Source organism: Sus scrofa, chromosome 8 (genome assembly GCF_000003025.6).
Source record: "Sus scrofa isolate TJ Tabasco breed Duroc chromosome 8, Sscrofa11.1, whole genome shotgun sequence".
Taxonomy (NCBI): Eukaryota; Metazoa; Chordata; class Mammalia; order Artiodactyla; family Suidae; genus Sus; species Sus scrofa.
This window is the reverse complement of record NC_010450.4, coordinates 36,732,236-36,755,368: the sequence shown is the minus strand read 5'-3', so window position 1 is coordinate 36,755,368 and position 23,133 is coordinate 36,732,236. Positions and strand designations below refer to the sequence as shown.

General features: G+C 37.2%; 1 protein-coding gene across 2 annotated transcripts in view; it reads left to right on the top strand.

Annotated features, from left to right (window-relative positions):
• The window catches only part of LOC100517408 (cytochrome c oxidase subunit 7B2, mitochondrial), a 119,944-nt gene extending 100,808 nt beyond the window's left edge, over positions 1–19,136 (top strand). For both annotated transcript variants that reach the window (XM_021101167.1, XM_021101168.1), the window contains one exon: positions 18,713–19,136. In XM_021101167.1, the coding sequence (XP_020956826.1) occupies positions 18,775–19,017 (243 nt within the window). In that variant the 5' untranslated portion in view covers positions 18,713–18,774 and the 3' untranslated portion in view covers positions 19,018–19,136. The remainder of the gene's footprint in view (positions 1–18,712) is intronic.

The window sequence follows — 23,133 nt, the reverse complement described above, 5'->3', positions numbered from 1 at the left end:
CATATTTGGATGCAACTTCAAATATAAATATTTGAGTTCTCCAGTGGCTTCATACTTAGTCCATAAAATTGCAACTTTGATTTTCCACCCAAAAAATCATGTAGAACATACACTTTATACCTGTCTTGTGCTCGATCTCTTGTCTTAAATTCCTATGATTTGGCATGGATGGAAAGGCAATTGTTGAGGTACGTATAAGTCTGATTAAATAAGGGTGAAATTTGATTGAATCAGGATCATCATGAACTCTGCTAGAAATGGTCAGAGACAGATGAGAGGCCTTATTTTGTGCGTGAACGTTTAAATGTTGTAGTACTCTTGAAACTATATCAAAGACAGTTTAAAGAGCAACTAGACCCACTTGGGTCATCATTGGTAGGAATAAGATTCTATCCTTGTGTCTTCCTCTAGGACCGTCTAACATAAAAGATCACACACAAATGAGGAAACAGGAAATGCTTTTTAAGTTCATGAAGTTATATACTTTATTAAGAAAAGAAACTGGGAGTTCCCGTTGTGGCACTTCAGACACAAATCCAACTAGGAACCATGAGGTTGCAGGTTCAGTCCCTGGCCTTGGTCAGTGGGTTAAGGATCTGGTGTTGCCATGAGCTGTGATGCAGGTCGAAGATGTGGCTTGGATCTGGCGTCACTGTGGCTGTGGTGTAGGCCGAAGCTGTAGCTGTGATTAGACCCCTAGCCTGGGAACCTCCATGTGCTGCGAGTGGGCCCTAAAAGACAAAAGACCAAAAAAAAAAAAAAAAAAAGAAAGAAAGGAAACTGAAACAAGCAATTACATGTAATCTATATGTCTATATGAATATGCTTCCATTTAACTGATGTGACATATGAAAACTTCAATATATATACCCCCTTTCCTTGTCTTCTCTGGTTGGCGCTATAGCTGGACACCTATTTGACTTAGCTCTGTAAAAATTTATTCACTCCGCAAACATTTGTTGAGAACTTTTATATGCAAAATACTCCATAGGTGCTAGGAATTCAAATATGAATAAAAGACTCCCCATTATCAATAAGTTTATGATTAAGTGGGAAAAAATCAGAAGGCAGACCTTGTTAATAAATTTTAAATTATGCAATTATAAAGTTAAAATTCCTTTTATTCTCCTCTGCTATATGCTGTATTCCATTGTCACCTATTCCTACTCTCATTAAACCTCTTATAAACCATTTCCCCTTAGACTACAATAGTTATTATTATCCTTATTTACATATGAAGAAAATGAAGCAAGGAGAATTTGCAACCTGCCCAAGGTCACATAGTTAATAAAGTTGCAGAGCTGAGATTCGAATTTCCTGAATTCTGTACCCAGGATCATACTGCTCATATGGTTATTTGCAGTCTCAGCAAGATATTTTTTTTTGAAAAAAAGACAGTAGATGAATATATGACAGTTGTGATTAAAGAGATCAGTAAGGTGCCTTAATAGATGATGGAATTTTTAGGTCTCTTATAATTTAATCTTCTCAATAACTTAAAGTTAGAATTTCTGATCTCTCCTGGGCTCCCTTGATTTTTAATCCCTAATACTTCCAAAGGTCTGAGAAGGGCGTAACAAAAAGCAATTCATCATGTTGGCCAGCAGAGATCCATATTTCCCTGGGGCAAAGCAATGAACCTTTGAGTTTCAAATAGCTTGAGATATTGAGTCCAAACATTCTGATTTCAGACATAAAACTAAAAGGAACTAATAGTCTCTGGAAAATGCATTGTTAGCCTTAAGTCTGTTCACACTTTCTCAGTAAGAAACAGCAGTACCGTAACACATACAGGAACAGTTCATCTCTCTCCCCGTCCTGGGACCAGGAGAACACAGTAGGAATGATTGACCAATTAAAGCAATATAATCTATATGTAGAAGGAAGAGGAGACTGTGTATTTAGTAAAGGCCATTTCTAATGTGCCTCTGGAAGCTGTGCCAGATCTTTAATGGATACCTTGGCTGCATGAAAACAGTAGGAAACTATATTACACTCCAGATGCTACCATTTAGGTGGCCCCCTGCTACTGGTTCTGCTGACAAGCAAGTTGTACACTTAGAAGGAACGGCTATCTTTTAGGGAGCTCTGGCTTCTGCTGGCATAGCATTCTTTTTAAAGCTTTTTCTACTCACTTAAAAAAGAGGCCCTGATTGAGGAAGGGCTGAGGCCCTGCTAAGAGAATACTCAGCTTTCTATGTAAATAACTCATCTGCTTTCCAAGAAGTTTTCCTATGTTTGATTTGCAAACAGTTCAAGTGACAGAAATAAAGGGCTAGAATGATTTTAAGGGTCAAAAGAAGGGGAAAATCCCTGGAGGCCCAGTTTAAGTCATATGTTACTATAATTTGCTGCCATGTATGCTCACCAGTGTGGTTCTGTGTTCTCTTCTAGGCATCTGAACACATCAAAAACCTTTCTTAATACTTTTTTCTTTGCTTCTCTCTGCTGAATTTTGAATAATTTCCTCAGAGTTATCTTCTTGTTGACTAATTCTCTCTTTAGTTGTGACTAATGCCACTAAACTATTCATTGGGTTTTTAATTTTGATTTTTTATATTTTTAGAAATTCTTTTTGGTTCCTTTTCACATCTCCTTAGTGACTCTAAATAGTTTCTTGTTCACAGTATATGTTTTAAGATTTTTTAAAAAGTATTTGAATATAATAAATATGATTGTCTTAGAGACAATCTCTGATAATTCCATTGTCTCAGGTACTCATGTGTCAGTTTCTTCTCTTATTTCTTCTGGTGCCTGCCTGTGGTGCTTCATTTCCTTTGTGTTCTGTACTTTGTTTATGAACTGCTCATTTTCCTTTGACTTTTAACTGTGAAAATCCTCCAAGATCTGGGATAGAAGTGTGTTCTTCCAGAAAGGGTTTACATTTACTTCTCTGAGTCTAGTCTCTAAATTCTAGTCTCAGTTTGAGGGCTTTCAGACTACTAAGACCCTGTGAAATTGGGCTGTAAACCTGCAGGAGGCCAGTTTGTAGTTCTAAGATCTTAATCACCATTTTTAACCAGTGCCTTCTAGGCAGCTTCAAGGTTTGAGAGAGTTAGTTTGCTGGCAGTTTTCCACCTAGTGGGTTATTTTTGGCCCACCCTTTCCCTGAAGATATAACCCTTTAGGATCACAGTTGTAAGAAGGTAGATCTCTGCCTTGGAAAGCTTTTGGCTTTGGATACTAGTTTCCATACACAGTGAAACCATGAAAACTGAAATCCAGATTCACTTGGGGAAAAAATCTCAGAATAACTGCTGGCCAACCTCCTGTGCCTATTTGACTGGGTTCCTCTATTCGTAAACCTCTGTTTTGAGATATATTTGCATGAATAAATATACTTCCATGTATCATGCCATATTACTGCAAATATAAATCTTAATTAAAAGTACTCTGGGGAAGAAAATTTGATCCAACAGCAGTTTTTATAATTTCTCTCTTTTGCTGAATAGAATGACTCATTATTCTTTTTCTTCATGTAATACCAGCTTTGTTACCTCCACTTTCTGGAGATGGAATGACATTAAAGCTTAGTCAGAAAACACATGCAGACTATCTGCATGTTTAGGCACTTGTCTGAAAGCAGAGACATGAAACTGACTTGCCATCTAATATCTGCAAAATATATGGCTGGATAATGGCTCTTTTGAGAAAGATAGATAGGTTTACTCTCTCCAAGGGTCCTGCCACCCCACTTCTCTAGATTTCTGTACTCTATGACTCGCAGTTTAGAACATTAGAAAGCAATATGACTAGGCTAGGTTGTCTTAATTGTTATAGGAAAATTTTCACTGCACTTTGATTGAATGTTACCATAGTTTTTATTGGATGACAAATGTTGTACTTATAAATAAAATAAAATATTGTACTTATAAATAAAATCCAGAATCCCTTTGAGGCCTGCATGGTTCTGCATTACTGGCTTATACTGGTATTGCCTAACTTCTCATGTGCTGGCTTCCTTCCCATTTACAATCCTTGAATCACACTGATCTTCTTTCAGTTTCCACTTCAGGGTCTCTGTGTGTGTTGAACATTTTAGAATTTCCTTCTCCTTCTATTGAACATTTCTAGTCATTTCTGGTCTCACCATAAATGTCTTTTGCTCAGAGAGATCTTTCCTGCCCACTGATTATAAAATAACTTTAATGTTATCAATACTTGGCATTTTTATAGAATGTATCCATATTATAATTATATCTGATTGAGGTTGTTTAATGATTTTCCTTCTCATTGATTTGTTTAAGCTCCTTGAGGCCAAAGAATTTTTTTTTAACTGCTATTTCAGTAATTACTCAAATGTACAAATAAAAGCACAGCATAAAATCTCGGTTTCATCTGCTCTAAAATGAAAATAATAATTAACTTCCACATTTTATAATAGAAGTTAAAGGAAAATGTTGGTGTAAGAAATTCTAAAATGCATATATAAATATTCACTAAATGGCATGTCATGAACACCACCACCAACAATAACGAATGTATATATGTGCGTCAAATTCAAAATGAAGCATATCATAGATCTAGTTTTTTGTGTGTTTATTTTTAAGTAATACAATAAATAAGAAAATATAAAGATCTCTCTGAGGACAGTTTGAGCTGATAAGAGAAGATGTGTTAGAATTGGCTATGTGAAGTAAAGAATAAAAATTAGCACACTGAGTGGAGAGAAGGCATAGGGGTTCCAGAAACTGAAATAAACCTGCAGGTAACTAGAATGTAGACACTGGGTAGAAGGTTTGTATAAAGTATTGCTGATTAAATGGTCAAGGATCATATAAGACTTACAGTCTTATTGTTATGGTCTGAATGTTTCTGTCTCCTCAAAATTCATATGTGGAAGCCCTGACCCCCAATATAACTGTTTTTTGGAGAGAGCCTGTAAGGTAATAAAGGTTAAGTCAGGTCATAAGGGTGGGGCCTTGATATGATAAAGTTGGTATTTTTATAAGAAGAGAAAGAACTAGAGCTTGTTCTCTCTCTGCCATGTGAAGACATACTAAGAAAAGGTAGATGTTTTTAAGCCAGGAAGAGAGCCCTCATCACAAAACAAAGCCCGCAGGACCTTGATCTTAGAATTCCCTGGCTCCAGAACTGTAAGAAAATAAAATTCTGTTGTTTAAGTCATGCAGTCTGTGGTGTTTTTTTTTTGTTTTGTTTTGTTTTTTTTTTTTTTTTTCATGGCAGCCTGAGCAGACTGGGATAGTCATGTCAAAGATATAAGTCTTAAAAACAATAAGAAACTCTTGAGTGGTACTGTGTCCTGACCTAAAACAATTTGGCCTTTCAGCATTGTCGGGTTCTTTTGGTAAATATTTGTATTCACTAATAGTTTGAGTAGATTGTTCACTGGACAGTATTATGTTCTTAAGTATTGAAACTCTTCAACTTGATACTATGAAATAGATGGAAGCGAATAGAAAGAAGCCATCAGAACAAAGATTCAGGCACTGTCCTTAGGCACTTTGGTACACTTCTTACATTAAAACGGGGCCAATGAGGGAGTTCCAGATGTGGCTTGATGGTAACAAACCTGACTAGTATCCATGAGGATGCAGGTTTGACCCCTGGCCCTGCTCAGTGGATTAAGGATCCAGCGTTACTGTGCACTCTGGTGTAGGTCACAGATGTGGCTTGTATCCTGTGTTGATGTGGCTGTAGCATAGGCTGGCAGCTGCAGCTCCGATTAACCCCTAGCCTGGGAACCTCCTTATGCCACAAGTGCAGTTCTAAAAAGAAAGAAAAACAACAACAACAAGGCCAATGATACTCTTTTCAAAGGCAGAAGCAGCCAACTGGATAGTTGAATTTTATAATAGAATTCTGTATACAGTAGACAAACTCAGGACCAATAGAACTCTAGAAATAAAGTGCTATTCCCAGTTTATCAGGCCACTCTGCTTGCCAGATTCTCATTCTTCATTAATGCAAGAGTATTAGTCCTGGCGTAATATTTCTAGTCAACCATGTATCTTGAATATAACTCATCAGTGGGAAAAATTATTTCTATAATAGGTAATATTATAGAAGCTAATGGGAGAGGAGACATCCAGTGGAGGGGTGCATCATTGGTGTTACTGTAGCTGAAAAGTCAAGAGAAGTGATTTAACACATCCATGTTAGAAGCAGAAAGGCCATTATTGCTCCTTGTAATGTCTATTTATATAGAATGATGAGGTGGAAAGTGGATGAGATGCAAGAAAATGAAGGAAGCTCATGAAGTGTCGAGGGCTCATTCATTGTTGTTTGAAACTAGATTCCTTTTTCCATGGGATTGTGTCCTTCTATACATTCTCACATTGTGTACAGTTCACTTAGTATAAATTAATGTTTTGACTTAAGGTATCATTGTTGTTTTTCTGGGACTAATTTTTCAGTCAAATAGTTAAATGTTTTACGTAGGTAATCCACTACTGGGTATAGGTTGTTAGTTTTGGACTTTCCCAATATTTTGGCATTTACCATTTGTAGGCTCTTAACATAATGTATGACATTTGTTGTAAGGGATACTTAAAGGGAATACCTTTGTAATCTAGTTTAATCCAGCCCTGGATGAAGCCTGTATGTATTTAGGAAGCATGACTATGATTTATTTTCACAGTATTAATCCAATATTTTATTAGTTACTCTCTCTGGCCTTTTAATGTGAATTATAAAATTATAGGTGACACTGCAAAATCATAAACTATGAGGTAAAAGCAGGAAATTGCTTCACTTTGGATATTATTAATTCAAAATACAATTAGATTCTTGCAATCTTAACTCTGATTATTTTGTGTTTATCCAGTCTATAAATTGCCTGCTTTTGTTCTCAAAGAAGTCTCTCAGGCTTGTCTGCTATTATTTCTCAGTAACATTAACAATACATTTTTATGATGATCACAATATGATGTTCAATTAAGATGAAAATGTATTATAGAATTGGCAAAAAGCCAGAAGGAGCTTTCTTCCAATATGATGTTTATGTGCTACTGTGATGTGTGCTCTTGTTATGAATTTGACATTAAAGGAAATTCACTTGATTTATACATGATTGGATCTGAAGGTCACCTTTAAAGGGGAAGTGTTTGAAAATTAAATTTTAGTCTTGCTAGATGGAGAAAAACCCTTGATAAACCATTCCACCCTCATTCCTTTACATCTAGTTGAAGTTCATTTATGAACTTATTTAGCTCATTCGTCCATTACTCCAGAAAGCTCTTCATAAGCTGTTTGGATGGGGAAGGTGCCTCTTAATTTTGGTGGCCTAGTATCCTGATCATATCTGTTGCAACACTTTTCTCATCGAAACCTTATGATTATCTCTCTCCCACTGAGCAATCTTAGAAAGAATGGACCTTTCTTATCCATTTTTGTAACTCCGGTGTGTAGCAGGCAGCAGTCACATAATAGGAACTTAATTGATTCATTTTAAGCAACAAAACAATCACATTACTATTTAGGATTTTCTAGAGGATCTTTTTATTATGCTAAAAACTTGAAAGGGCAGCTTTCAGTTCTGGAAATAAGTATCAGAAAGAATAGTGTACATGCACTTATCCTCACACAGTCCTAATTGCTCCTCATACTGACTTCTCTGTGCCAGTGCAACATGATACTTGAAATTTTTGATACAGAAACACAGTGTTAGAGATGGAAGAAACTAGAGAGAATCTACTTCACTGATCCCTGTCGTTTAATAAATGAATCTCTGTGTTTCCACTCCCACTCCAATGGACCTATAATTGAATTGATTTTTTTCTTCTAATATAGTGGACATCTTTTGCATTTGTTTTTGTTTGTTGTTTTAGTTTGGGTTGGTTTTGACCATTCAGTATGTGTTCCACCCTCTGGTTACAGCATCCTATTGCTCAGTGTGCTGATTCTAGAAAAGGGCAGAGGATTTAGGGTCCATACTTGTATCCATACTTAGATCTCTTTGCCTCTTGTAACTATATTGTTTTAGAAAAATACATACGTATGCTTGGTTCTCCCTCAATTAGAATGTGAAATCAAGGAAGGAGTCTCTCAATCTGTGTATTTACTATCCTCTTCCCTTCCTCCTATTTCTACCCATGTTCTTCTTCAACATATATTTATAAACCCAAGTCATGAATGACCAGTGACCAAAATATGACCATAAGCATTAAATGGCAACTTAAGTCATGTCCGAGTCTTACGATTTGGATTCAAAGAATGTGATAAAATAGATAATATGTGTAAGAAGCACACATAGTTCCAGCATCAGCAATGGTTCTGAGCAGTATACATTGTACATGTAATCAAAATTTTGGCCTATTTGTATATAAATCTTACCTTTCCCCTTAACAAATGTTCATATGGTTAAATTATGCTAATTTAAGAATGCCCTTTTAGTCTATGAAAATTTAAACTACGTTAGATTAAAGAGAAGTTTTAAAAAGTAACCTTTTTGAGGAGTTCCCATTGTGGTGCAATGGAAACAAATCCGACTAGGAACCATGAGGTTGCAGGTTTGATCCCTGACCTTGCTTGGTGGGTTAAGGATCTGGCATTGCCATGAGCTGTGGTGTAGGTCACAGACGCAGCTTGGATCTGGCATTGCTGTGACTGTGGTATAGGCCAGCAGCAACAGCTCTGATTAGACCCCTAGCCTGGAAACCTCCATGTGCCGTGGGTGCGGCCCTTAAAAGCGAAAAAAAAAAAAAAAAAAAGTAAACTTTTTGAAACCAGAATTCTAATTGAAAATCTAGGATTTCAAAACCAAAATCTGTGTTCTCAGTTTCCATTGCGTATTTTTAGATGGGTAACCTTCTTCAGATTTGCTTTCTTCTTTAACCTTCTTCCCTCAGGAGCTTAAAAGAAAAACTAAAATGAAATATAAGTTCACTAAAGCAGGCACCCTGCCCCAAGGTTTGGCAGAGTGCATCCTGTCTCACTGTTTATTTTGAAGCATTTACAAGAAAAAAAAGCAGTTTACCAAAGATAACCCCTCTGGCCAAAGTCTTTCTCACTTCCAAATAACGAATCTTAAATGGAAGAGAAAAAAAAGAAAAAAATGCCAGCATCTTATTAAAAGTTTTCAAAAATGTTTCCCAGAATTTTATGAAAGTGAAAAGGAAAAGGTAAATTATACTGAAAGACATAACTGGCCTGGTAAAACAACTTGCAAAGTGATCATCGTTACAACTTCAGGGCTCTGAAGGGCTCTTCTCATCAAATGGATTTTCTCTGCAAATGCTCCATAGGTTGCCCAGGCGATGGCAATAACAAAAGCCTTACTCATAAGGGTTTTATTTACAGATGTATTTTGAGCAGAGTTTAGGAGGGCAGAGATAGTCCAAGTTGGAAATTTAAAAATCTGGAATTTTCAGAAATAAGGAGGAAAAGATTATTTTGCAGCTCTAAATAGTCCAATTTAAATTTAGATTTGATCAAAATTAACTTCTGGAGTTGACCCTTCCTGGCTTAATTTTTGATTAGCAACTACAAACATTCATGAAAAATGGAAACACCTGGTCAGTGTTATCTTTAAAGTGTACTTGATATCTAAAAGTTAAACATTTTCTTTGCTTTTATATGACTATATCAGTGGCATACCTAGATTAAAGACGGGAATGGCTTGTTCATTTTCATTTCAAGATCTAAATGAAAGTTTCAAATTATGCAATGAGGGGTCATTGGTGCAACTCTAATGGGCATTGCAGAATCACGCAGTCTTTGTACTCACAGAGCATTTAATGAATAAAGGTAGATGTGGAGAGGAGAAAAACATGGGCACAAATATTAAAGCTGCAGAAGTTAGAATCACATAATGAAGGCTAGAGTTAATTGCTGTGAGTATTTTTAAGATACCCTAGGCTTACCACATACTCTGTACTCCCTGAGTCATATGTTACAAGTCCCCACAAGGAAGTGATTTTGTTTGTGAAATGCCTCTTGGAGTTATTAAACCACTTTAAGTGAGTACAATGATGTAACAACATTGAGAACATAGAGCGGTCCTTTGATGTTCCCCAAAGCGTATTCTGGAAAATACTAATATGGACACATGCTCCAGAGGGAAGAAAGTATGGCTGTTCAGCTAAGTTTGCTAAGCACCACGCGGCATCCCTCTCAGAGAACCAGTATGCATTAGCACCATGGAGGTTTGGGAAATACTTCAATAAAAAAAGCACTTGACTTTTTTACCTGTGTATTTCCCAAACCTAGATAATTCTGAAGCCATTTTTATAAGTAACACTCAATAGCATCCAACAGAACTAGTGAAATAGGCACATCTTTGGGGAAATACTAATAGAAGGTCACTTTACAATTGTAATCAGTGTCAAGCTAGTTAAGCTGAAAGATAAATTATGTATTCCAGTCACTGGAATGGAATACTCTTCTTTTAAACTTGATAAAATAAATTCTCATATTCCAGTTTGTATGTCAAGTTCTGAGAGTTCCATGGGCATGAGGTGGATTCTTGGAGGCTGTTACCTTTAGGTGCCTGTGCAAAAGAATCGTGATCTGACTCTGAAGAAGCCAAGGACTGGATGCAGAAATATGATGACTGCAGAAATAAGAGACTGACACATTTTGAGATCTTAATTGAGTGAACTGTCCAAGTTCATGTCATTATCATTACTCATTAACATTGCGTTATTCCCCTGCACACTCTCCCCCACACAAGAGTAACATCTAAGCTGCAAATTTGACCCCATAACTCATGTTCCTTATGTCTTTCAATGTTTCCATATCATTTTCTGGATAAGATTTTCAAAGTTTCTAGAATTTAGTATAACCACAATCTCTTTTCCAAGATTAAGTTGGAAAAACACTGTGCATTTATCCAGATGTTTTGATTTGCTGGATCCACTGAAACATACTCTTCTAGCTGGACCCGACTACAATAATCAAAGAGTCATGGAATGCAGTTAATATAAAATCTTTCGAAAGTTAAGCATAGAAGCCTTCTTTCTAACACTTAGTGTACTGCCTGAAATAACAAGGTCACCTATTGCCAGTGTTTGAAATGTAATATAATAATAACATGGACATCCACTTTGAGGAAACTTGCTGGGCCTGCTAAAGTTTAGTAGAAAACAAAATAAGAATTATTGCACAATCATGCCATTGACTTGAAGTGTGTCACGGAATAAAGCCCCCAGCCTCTGTTACTGTTTTGTTCTCTTACACATAGCTGTCAGAGAGAGACAAAATGAGCATAGTTGAGAGTACTTTGTGACTAAAGAAAATATAATGGGCACTTAATAAGTGAACCACATTAATGTAATCAGGTTCATAAAAAGAATTACCTGAATGAACACTGTGATTATCCCCAGGATGGGCATTACTGAATACTTATAGCATTCTCTATCCGTGTGGCTCAGCCAGTGGGTTATGGATCCGTATTGTCACTGTAGTGGCTTGGGTGGCCGCTGTGGGGCAGGGGTCTGTTCATCTTGGCTGTGGAACGGATGAGAGAAAATATATCCCTTCTATCCCTTCACTCTCCCGGCAACATTTGCCATTCGAGGACATCTGCTGGCAAATTGTCCATTCTGTCATTTCTCCCCCTGACATAATAATCCGCTACTGTAATCTGCATTTTTATTTGTTCTGGTAACATCCATTTATGAAACTTTTTAGACTTAATAAAGTGGCATAAGCCATAGCCTTAAGCAAACGATTGTACCATTCATCAATTTCGTGACTCAGGAGATGATACCCTTACGTATGAAATAGAACCATTGTTCAGCATTTCCACCAGCAGCATTGCTTCGTGCAGGGTTCTCAGATTTCCTGTTAGGAAAAGGCTGAAGGCTTAAGAATTCGTGATGGGGGTCACTGCACCGTGTACACTTAATCCCTCCTTGAGAAGCCTAGTTTTCTGAGAAATACATCAGTGAATGGGAGACACTGCAGGTTATGTGCATTTTCATTTCAAGATTGCCTTTTTACTGTTTCTTATTTTGTGTCGATATTCTGAAGCAGTGAAAGGAGAGTAGAAGTGAAAATCAGGTGGAAATAAAGGTGTTATAGTTGAGTAATGGAGTCTAGGAGTCTTAGCTTTGAAAGTGTATCTTTGTTATTCAGTAAAACACGTGTTACCGGTGCTTTTAATGGTTTTAAATGCTGCCAAATGTTTCTGTTGACTAACTTATTCCCAGAAGGTCCCTATCACTTTTCAGGTCACTCAGGTACTGCTTTCTAAATTACCATGGTGGTGAATTCAATTACCACTGTACTCTTTCAGTGGCCTAAAAGAATAAATGGTCTTCCTAAAATGTTTTTCTCCTTGGAAAGGTCTAGAGTATTAGAGCTGGATAGGACCTTAGAGATTATCTGATTCAGTGTTCCATAAACTTGTCTAATGACGAGGCTCTCTTGAGAACTTGTTTAAAAAATATAGATTCTCAGGCTACTCCCCTGGATACTCTGTTACAGTATGTTTGACATGGAGCCCAGGAATCTACATTGTGTGACAGAGATTCTGGATAACTCTTAGGATCAGGCAGGTTTTCAGAAAAGCCAAATTAGTTCCACTTTTTAATTTTACGGATGAGGAAGCAGATGCCTAGAGAGATTAAGTGATTCATCTAAGTTGTATTGCACAACATTTGAAAAATTGAGGTGAGTTCACGAAAAAAAAAAATATTGATGGACAACCTTCATGGATCCCATGGTGTATCTTTATCAGAATTAAAGCCTTCTGTATTGAATTAGAAGACTGTGGGAGAAGTGACAGGAAACACTCTTCTCTGTGTACAACAGTGGTTTTCAACAGGGAGTGATTTTGCTCTGCAAGTGACATTTGGTAATGTCTGGAGATAGATTTTTGGTGTCACAACTAAAGAGAAGGAGGTAACTGGTATGTAGTATATAGAGGAGAAGATGCTGCGAAGTGCCCTGCACTGCACAGGACAGCCCCCACAACAAAGGGTTACTTGGACCACAATGTCAATAGTGCCCAGGCTGGGTAACCCTGATATTAATTGCTTCTTGAACATCATCTCCCTGTGAGATACTTAATGGTACTCTCTGGGCACATTTGAGAAGTAGGGCACAGTTTCCAATTTTCTTCCTGAAATTAGATAGAAAGCCTTATATCAGAGCTAAGCAGGTCATTTATTGGTCCATGTTAGGCTATACTTAGACTGGATGAAATTGATTTTTTTTTCTTTAGGACCATACAAGTAAATCCTTTTAGGATTCCTCCTCTTTCTTCTACTCAGGTATCTAGACCTGTCATTCCTAGCACACCTCAATTATATCAGCTTTGACCTTACTGCATCCTGTATCTAGATCACCCAAACTCTAATTCCCTGGGATCAGCTAAAAGCTACAGTGTCAATGTCTGCTGATTTTTAAAAGAAATTGAAACAGAATTTTGGTCATAATCTTAACCAGAGGTTCAGTGAAGAGAATACACAATTTACCTAGAGTAATTTATTTTTCAAAACAGTATGATTTACTTTTACTAATATTTTTCAATTCTATCTCCTGTCTGTTATCAGTACTTAATTCAGATCCTCATCTTTTTAATGAACCATTGAAATAAACAGTTAACTGACCTCTTAGTTTTTCTGCCACTTTTTCTATCTTCTTGCCATTTCTCCACCTAACCTATTTGGGCCACACCTGCAGCATATGAAAGTTCCCGGGCTAGGGGTTGAATCAGAGCTGCAGCTACTGGTCTATACCACAGCTTATGGCAAAACCAGATCCTTTAACCTACTGAGAGAGGCCAGGGATGGAACCCACATTCTCATGGATACTAGTCAGGCTCCTAACCCGTTGAGCCACAGTGGGAACTCCTTAACCTATCTTTGTAAAATGCTTTTTCCTTTAGATTTTTTCCCATCTTAACCTTTTCCTGATTAAACCAATATGTAGTTTCTCCTAACTTATAAGAATGTTTCTCAAATTTGGATCATATAGGGTATCTTTTAAAAGAAGAAACAAAATTATTTAATCTCAACTTGTACCACCTTAAGTTATTTTGTTGTAAAATCACATGTATGTATAAACATAAAATTAAATTCATCCTCTTTATGTTTAAGGTGTAATAAAAGTCTGAAATCAAAACATATTTTCCAGTTTAAAATGAACCAAGCTATTCAATAAAGAGCATTCAAATTTGCAACATTAATTCAGTATGACAGTTAATATTGTCCTAAAACTATATGACCTTGCTTTCAGTGGCCTTAAGTTCTTTTATTTTCAAGCTGTGGCATCACTCTGTTCGTCTAATTCTTCATTCTGTTCCTGGCATGAACACATCATTTAAATGTAGAAGCTGCCGCCATTCTCTTCACATTAGCCCAGATGGATAAATGTACACTAAAAATGCAGGACAAAAAGGCACAGGAAATTGATAAGTTACATCAGTCAGATCTCATATTATTTTCTTGTATTTCTTCACATTATTGTGAAGATTAAAAGAAAAAACAGAGGCAGAATTAAGAATTCTATTTGTTAACTCACAGAAAAGGCTTTGAGTCTGAGCACTGTTTTCTCAGCAGTGGGAAACACTGACCTGTAGCACTGAGTCCAAATGCCATAGCATGTCATAACCAGAAGCTCTGAGTGTGCCTTTCCTCATCCCTCCAGGCTCATCTGTGGGTATTTGCTCCACCAACACTTATTACTTAGTGTTACTGCTCTCATCAGGCTATCTTGCTCCCATGCTATTTCAGCTCTCTACCTGCATTTTTTTCCCACCATTTTTGTTTTTTATGTTTCTTTCTTTTTTTTTTTTATCCCCCCTTTTAAGGGTTGCACTTGCAGCATATGGGGTTTTCCAGGCTAGGGGTCTAATCAGAGCTACAGCTGCCAGCCTACACCACAGCCACAGCAATGCCAGATCTGAGCTGCATCTGTGACCCACACCATAGCTCACGGCAACGCTGGATCCTTAACTCACTGAGCGAGGCCAGGGATCGAACCTGCAACCTCATGGTTCCCAGTTGGATTCGTTTCCACTGCACCACAAGTGAGCTTATTTACAAAATATAATCAGACTCACAGACTTTGAAAAACTTATGGTTACCAAAAGGGACAGATGTAGGTGGGAGGGAGAGACTGGGGGTTTGCAATTGGCATAATGCATAATGAGGTATATGGAATGATTGGCCAATGGGGATCTGCCATATAGCACAGAGAACTCTACCCAATATTCTCTGATAATCTATGTGGGAAAAGGATCTGAAAGAGAATGGATGAGTGTACATGTACAACTGGATCACTTCGTTGTACAGCAGAAATTACCACAATATTATAAACCAACTATACTTCAATAAAACTTTAAAAAATGAAAAAAAAGGTCAAGAGGAGAAATATATGCAGAAATATATTCTTCTGTATCTTGACTATCAGTATACACATCCTGGTTGTGATATTTTACTATAGTTTTGCAAGATATTACTATTGAGGGAAACTGGTAATACATTGGATCTTTCTGTTTATATTATTTCTTACAGCTGCATGTGAATCTATAAATAACTCAAAATTTTAACATATATAATTTTAGGAGTTCCTGTTGTGACTCTAGTAATGAACCTGACGAGTATGCATAAAGATGGCAGGTTTGATACCTGGCCTTGCTCTATGGATTAAGGATCCAGAGTTGCCGTGAGCTATGGCACAAGTCGCAGATGTGGCTCACATCTGGAGTTTCTGTGGCTGTGGTGTAGGCTGGCATCTGCAGCTCCAATTTGACTCTTAGTCTGGGAACTTCCATATCCCATGGGTGCAGCTCTAAAGAAACCAAAAAATAAAAAATAAAAAAATAAATATATAATTTTTTAAAAAGATATAGTGGAAAACTGCACTGGATTTTAGAATCAGACAACTTGAGTTGACATCTTTTCCTGTCAACTAATGGAGATAAATAATTGTCCTCTCACACTGATTTTGCAGATGCACAAAATTCTGGTATGATGTTTGGCAAACAGGCATATATTCAATAAATATTAGTTTCCTTCCTGCATTATTGCTTTACTTCTTTTTATGGCCTTTGGTGATTTAAAACTATTATTGTTACCAGTGGAGCTTCAAATCTATATACCTCCTTATCACAGTTAGATTCAGGTCCGGTATTAGTTCTTTTCTCTGGACTGAGCTTCAACATTACTGTATAAAACAGATGAGACAATCACTCTTTCCTTTTCATCCTCATAGGATACTTCCCTCCCTTTAACTATTTATTTATATTTATTCAAAACATATTTCTTTTCTTTTTTGCCATAAGCATGAGAGAACCTCTACTTTGTTTTTATTACCTAGAGAAATCTGTCTTCTTCCATCTCTTTGTAGTCTCTTTTCATCAGAAAGCATCTACTTTGAGAAGCATTTTCTTTACCTGTATTATATTATTGAATTTTCCTTTTTTTGTGCTTTCATATGGATATTAGAATCTGTAGTTTAGGTAATAGGCTCAAGACCCTTAGATAACACAAAATCTATTGTAGAAGTAAGTCATGTGGAGTTCAGAAAGATGGAAAATTTCTCTAATCGTTGTGTTCCTAGCTCTTACATGTGCTTTAAAAACAAAAATAGATAAAAGGTAGGTATGCAAGCAGCTGCCTCAAATGTAGCTGATGCTGACAAGGAAAAACAAAATAGGAATGAAAAGGCTGCAGTTTGTTTATTATAGGATGAAATGCCAGCTATAAACTATAGAAGGCATCCCTAATAGAAAATTCTTAATAAGGAACCCTTGTTGGCAAAAACAAATTCAGACTAGATGGAAAAGAAAAGCTTCACAGATAGAAGAATTGCCAAAGGATGAACTAAGCTACAAAGGAATATGATCGATGGCACTAAAAACAAAGTTTTTGAGTTTCAAGGTAACATCATGAGGATAGGATTAAGGAAATCAGTTTGTCATAAAGCAGCAGGCATGAGCTGATGACCCACAAGAGATCCCTATTATCACAAATTATTCTCTGGTTCTGTGCCTTTCTAAGGACTGACAGCCTTGTGTGGCATAAGTGTTTTGTATTGGATTATGGCTGCACCTGTCATACACTGATCCATTTTGCCTTCAACCAAATTAAAACTGTAGTGCCTTTTGGTGGAGAGATTCATGACTAACAGGAAAAAAACTTTGAATGTTTGGAACATCAGAGGAAATACAATTGGTTCTGTTTTTGCCTTGTTTGTCACAATCACGCAGAGTACCACTTTACCATCTGGTAACAAATAAAAGAGAACCTTAGGGTCTTGTTTTTTAAGTTGGGAATAAAATCATTTGAGTTGGCAAATCTCAATGAACAGTTATAAGTTTATAAGTTCTGACCTCAGGCCCTTTTGTATCCATGTTGCCTGCATTTGGGCCACAGTTAACATATGTCATTGCTACAGACAGCACTGTTTGACAACTTGCACAAAGAAGAGAAATGGACAGAACTCTTCCATGTGTTTATGCTTCTACATCTCTTCTTCAACATAACTATCTATTTAAAATATGTAATTATTAGGGCTATTATGACATGTACTTTTGGTTTCATGATTTTTTGGCTTATTTTCAGTTGGTTTTTACTTCTTATGAGGATACCAGCATTCATTTATATTTCAGATTGGTTCACAAATGTTCTTTCTGCACTTTTGTGTCAGCTACTCTGTATGCAAAATTACATCCTTTGGTCTTGAAGATTTTGCAAACTATTGGAAGAGCATGTAAAGATAATTCCTCAAGAGAGTGACATGGCACAAGATGAAAGAAAGTATTTGCAAAAGACATATATGATAAAGGACTGTTATGTAGGTGCATTGGTTGTAACAAATGTGCTACTCTGGTTCAGGTTGGAGAAGACATTCACATGTGAGTCAGGAAGTATATGAGGACTGTGTACTTTCCATTTAATTTTGTTGTGAACCTAACACTGCTCTAAAAAAACAAAATAAAGTCCATTTTTAAAAATGATAAAGCCAATGCAGCATGTCAAATGCTGTGAAAGAAGGGTTGTAACAAGTGTATAAGCCCAGAAAAAAAGGGGCATTGTCAGCCTAGGGAGGTTTGGAAAAGAATTCATAAAAGCAGTGGCTTTTAGACTGGGATTTAGAAGGCAAGTAGAGGAGTTCCCTATGTGGTTCAGTGGGTTAAAAATCCGAGTGCAGTGGCTCAGGTTGCTGTGGAGGCGAAGGTTCAATCCCCAGCCCGCATAGTGAGTTTAAGGACCCAGCATTGCCACAGTTGTGGCATAGGTCACAGCTGCGGCTCAGATTCAACCCCTAGCCCAGAACTTCCATATGCCATGAATATGGCCATATAAATAAATAAATAAATAAATAAATAAATGGCAAGCTGAATTTTACCTGTAGGAAAATACAAGTCAAGAATTACAGGTAGAGATAGAGAAGTGGAGAAGTGGGGAAGGGAGTTAAAAAGAAGGGAGACAAGGAACAAGGGGAGGAGGAAAAGTTATGACATACCCTGGGAATGTCTTGTCATTCAGACTGAAACTGGAATTTAAGTAGACATAGGCAGATCATTGGCCTAGTGAGGCATGTTGGGGATTTTAGCTATTTTATCAACTAGACATTATTATCTCAGTTTGCCATTGAAGAAACTAAGTCAAAGAGTGGTTAACTCACCACCCAAGTTCATACAGCTGGTCAGTGGCAGAGCTGAGATGCAAATCCAGACGAATTGTTTTATCAAAACTCACACTTGGACCACTCTGCAGAGGGTGATGTGGGTGAAACCTTTAAAGTGGGAAGAACTGAAAGATCAAATGTCATTGCCCACCTTTTGTTTTTCCAGGTTTATTTTTAAGGAAATAGACCAGCAGCTTCAATCAACTGCAGTTCTACCATACCTTCATAATGTTTCCCTTGGTCAGAAATGTGCTAAGTAGTATCAGGATTCGAAGCATTCAGCAAATTAGGACAAGACAGAACCACTCAAAATACTCACCAGATTTTCATGACAAATATGGTAATATTCTACTAGCTGGCGGAACTGCCTTCTGTCTTGTTGCATGGGTGTTGATAGCTACACAGATTGGAATAGAATGGAACCTGTCCCCTGTTGGCAGAGTCACCCCGAAAGAGTGGAATGATGACTAACCATCAGAGTTACTGTAATACAGAATTGTTTCCAACCCAACTTGTCATTTAAGTTCTTTCTTGCTCATTAAGATATAGCATAATTGAAGAAATAAAATGTATTTGGAACTTTTAAAAAGTCATTGAAAATTTTCATTGCAGTGCCTGAAAGCAAGGCAGTAGCAGTGGGCATGGCTTATAGGGGAATATGGGTAGTAAATATTTGAAAGTAGAATTAATGGAGCATGTATTTTTCTGGCTTATTGATTGACACTATACATTCTTCAGTGGAAATACATATGTACTTTACATGTTAATTTAATTGTCATGCAAATTCTGTTGAGTCTTTCTTTAGAATATATTCATAATTGACCATTTTTCACATCCTTCATCTTTACCCCCCTGATCTGAATCACCATACTTTCACTGGGATTATTATAAAAACTTTCTACTTGGTCTCCTTTTTTTACACTTGATGACCCCTAAGCCTGCCCTGTCCCCGTAAACCCTGCCACACACAATCTCTTTTAAGCACAGAAGCCGAAATGATCATTCTAGAACATTAGTTTAGTGATGTCACTCCTCTTTTCAAAACCCTACAACTCCCCATTTCACTCCAGAGTTAAAGCTACTGTCCTTAAAATGGTCCACAGGCCCCTTAGATGCTGTACCGGTTTGTTTCACTCACTCCTTCATCAGGACTTTTGCATTTGCTCTACTCTGCTTGGAATGCACTTCCTTCAGATCCTGTAGGACTCACTCTATCACACTCTCCTTGGCTTTGTTTGCATGTTATCTTTTCAGAGAAGGTCTCTGACTACCCTTTTAAAAACTGCAACCCTACATACACCAGGCTTTGTCTTTCCTGCGTACTTTATTTTTCTCTTAGGATTATCATCATCTGACAAAGAATGTATTTTATTATTGTATGTGTGAAAAATTCCATAAAACTGTAGCTTGGGGACTATTTTTTTCATGACTTTATCCCTAAAAGAGGGCCTGACAAATTAGGTCTTCAGTAATTAGTGGTTGAATTAATGAATCGATGGGTGACTTTAGGTAATTCAGAGTCCTTAGTCTGAAAATAATGTATTTGTTTACCACTGTGGATTTGCAGTGATTATTGGAGGGCATATTCCTTATCTATTGCCATTTTACTAATTTCCTTACAATTCAGTGGTTTAAAACAACAAACATTTATTATACCAGTTTCTGTAGGTCAAGAATCTGAGCATGACTTAGCTGGATGCCTCAGGTTTAGGATCTTACACTTCTGCAAAGTGTCAGACAGGGATGTCATCATTTTAAGGTACAACTAGGGGAGGATACATATCCCAGTTTACTCATAGGGTTGTTTGCTGGTCTCAGGGCCTGGCTGGACATTAGCTGGAGACATCAGTTTCTGGTTTTGTGGATCTCACCCTAGGGCAGCTCACAGTGTAACAAAGGACAGGTGCCCATGACAGGAGCTAACAGTCTTTTTGTGACTTAATCTTGCAAGTAACATTCCATCACCTCTACCATCACCCCTATTCTAATGAATCTATTTTATTCATTAGGAGGTGAAACACTAAATCAACACCATGCAAAAGAGGAGGGCATTATATAGGGGCATGATTGCCTTAAGGTAAAGATCATTGGAGGGTATCTTGTGGGTGACCTACCATAGTTGACAATGGAGACCACCTCCTACTCCTGGATGGTCAACCTCAAGATGTGTATACTATTCCTCAAGCTAAAATATATAATGATATCATTGTTCCCTGGCTAAAGGACATTATATGTTCCTCATTTTTACTATGTAGGAGTCTTCTAGGGTCCTTCATGGGTGTATAATTTGTAAGTTTTAGAGAACCCATTTTCAGCTTTGCTAAAAGCTCGATCTTGCTAAGTTATTCCTCAAAGTGGTTAGTTTACACTCACTAGAAACCTGTACAACTTGCTCTTGTTCCACATCAGACTCTTCTTAGAGTTTTCATACATTTTAATATTTGCCACTTTGATGAGCATGAAATTTCAGGCAGTTCATATTTTAATTTATCTTTCTATGACTACTGATCAGGTCAACATCTTGTATTAACTTTTTGTGTTGGGTTCTTTTGTGTGTATATGATCTTTCTGTTTCTTTTATCATTTTTTTCTGTTCAGTTTTTTTTGCTTACCCATTTGTAGAATTTTTTGTGTAATCTTCATGCTAATTTTATCAGCTATGATTTAATCAGAGAGGCAGAAGCAGTGTGAATAGTACAGTATATAGGGTTAGTTATTCAAATTAGAACTAATGCAATTGGGGGAGCTAGTAGAGAAGTTTTTACAAGGCTGTTGCCTTTGTATCTGATACAAGTAAGTTCTTGCTAAAGGAGGAAAGCTGAGCATGAAGTAAGGGAGATCAAGGGCCAACAAGGATTTGGGAGCGTGCACTGAAATCATGAACATGAACTGGAGCCTGAACCTGTTTCTCATTGTCTCTAACTAAGATGACATGGATGGCTTATGGGAGAAGTTTATGCCCTTCACTTTGAAACTACGCCTTCCCCTGGCTTGATCATAGTGACTCCTGTAAGCATGAGCTCATTACTATGCTTTATTTGCTATAAAGTCAGCTTCTTGGACAGAATCAGTGGCTGTGTTGCATACCATGATACTAAATAAGACATTTCATAAGGTCATGGATGATGGTATTCACATGGAGAAAAGGTAAATCACAGGGAGAGAAGGTAAATCTACCTTATTCAGTGCGTATTCAAGTGAGAACAAAGTGCTGCCTTTCCATGATGGAAATGGTCTAATGAAATCAACCTGGTGCTGATGGCTGACTGATTTGCTTCCTTCCTCCAAGGAATACTGCCAAATGCAGCTGCAATATTGGTCTGTTCATTTGATAGTTTGGGCACTCAACAGTGACTAACTCTGGGATGAGTGCAAGCCCATGTTATTGAGCACACACATAATCTCCATCCCTGCTGGCATGACCTCTTTGCCTCTGAGCCATTGTGAAAGCACAGGTGTCTGAGGAAGAGAGTGATAGCCATAGGAAGGGGTCATTTTGTCCACACATGTGTTAAGATACCCTTCTGCTGAGTATCCTTTTGATGAGTATTTATAGGGGACCTGAATATCTTCCTGCTCCTTGCTCATTTATAGAAGTCTTTTCACATAATCCATTCCCAAACTTGTCACTAATTTTCCAGTACTGTTCCTTGTAATTCCCTAACTAGCCTGCCAAGTCACCAAGTCTCTTCAATTTGGTGTATAGTTGTACATCTGGCCCTTTCTCCTTCAAAGCAACAACTATGTGCACTATTTAAAGTACTGCCCAATAGGAAGATTTCCCTTCTTCAGGGACAATTTGGAACTAAGCTGTTTTAGTTCTGTGGTTGCTAAAGCTATTTGCCTCCTTGGTCTGCTGGTTTACAAACTTATAAATCCTAGGTTTGAAGTGACTTTAAACTTTCCTAAACACACGACTTATAAACAATGGAGTCAAGAGTCAAGCTTTTTAGAACATGTTCTTTTGCTCCCAAGTTATACCGTCTGTTAGTTTTTCTTCAAGTTTACAGGTTGAATTTCTGGAGAAAGATTAAAACTGGAAGAAGAGAAAATAGGGAGCTATCATAGATTGTTGTGACAACTATAGGGGTAAAAAAACATTTTCAAGAGAGTATATAAACAAGGAAGCAGAGACAGGGAATGCATGACGTATGTGATGGGTACTATATTTTAAAATGACCATTTGTTTTTCCTTACCTTCACCTTGAATATTTTTCTATTTGAAATAAGAATTAAAGTTTACCTTGCCAGGGTTATATATGTATATATGAGCATATGCATGCATGTGCATGTGTGTGTTTTGTGTGTGTAATTATTTTGATATTAAATTTGTACCTGTTGGGAGTTCCATTGGGGCTCAGCAGTAACAAACCCAATTGATATCCATGAGGAGGTAAGTTTGATCCCTGGCCTTGCTTGATGGGTTTAGGATCTGGCATTGCTGTGGCTGTGGTGCAGGTTGGCAGGTGCAGCTCCGATTTGACCCTTATCTAGGACCTTTATTATGCCACAGGTATGGCCCTAAAAAGATAAATATTAATTAATTAAATAAATTTGTAGCCACTGGTGTCTTATAGGAAAATTGAT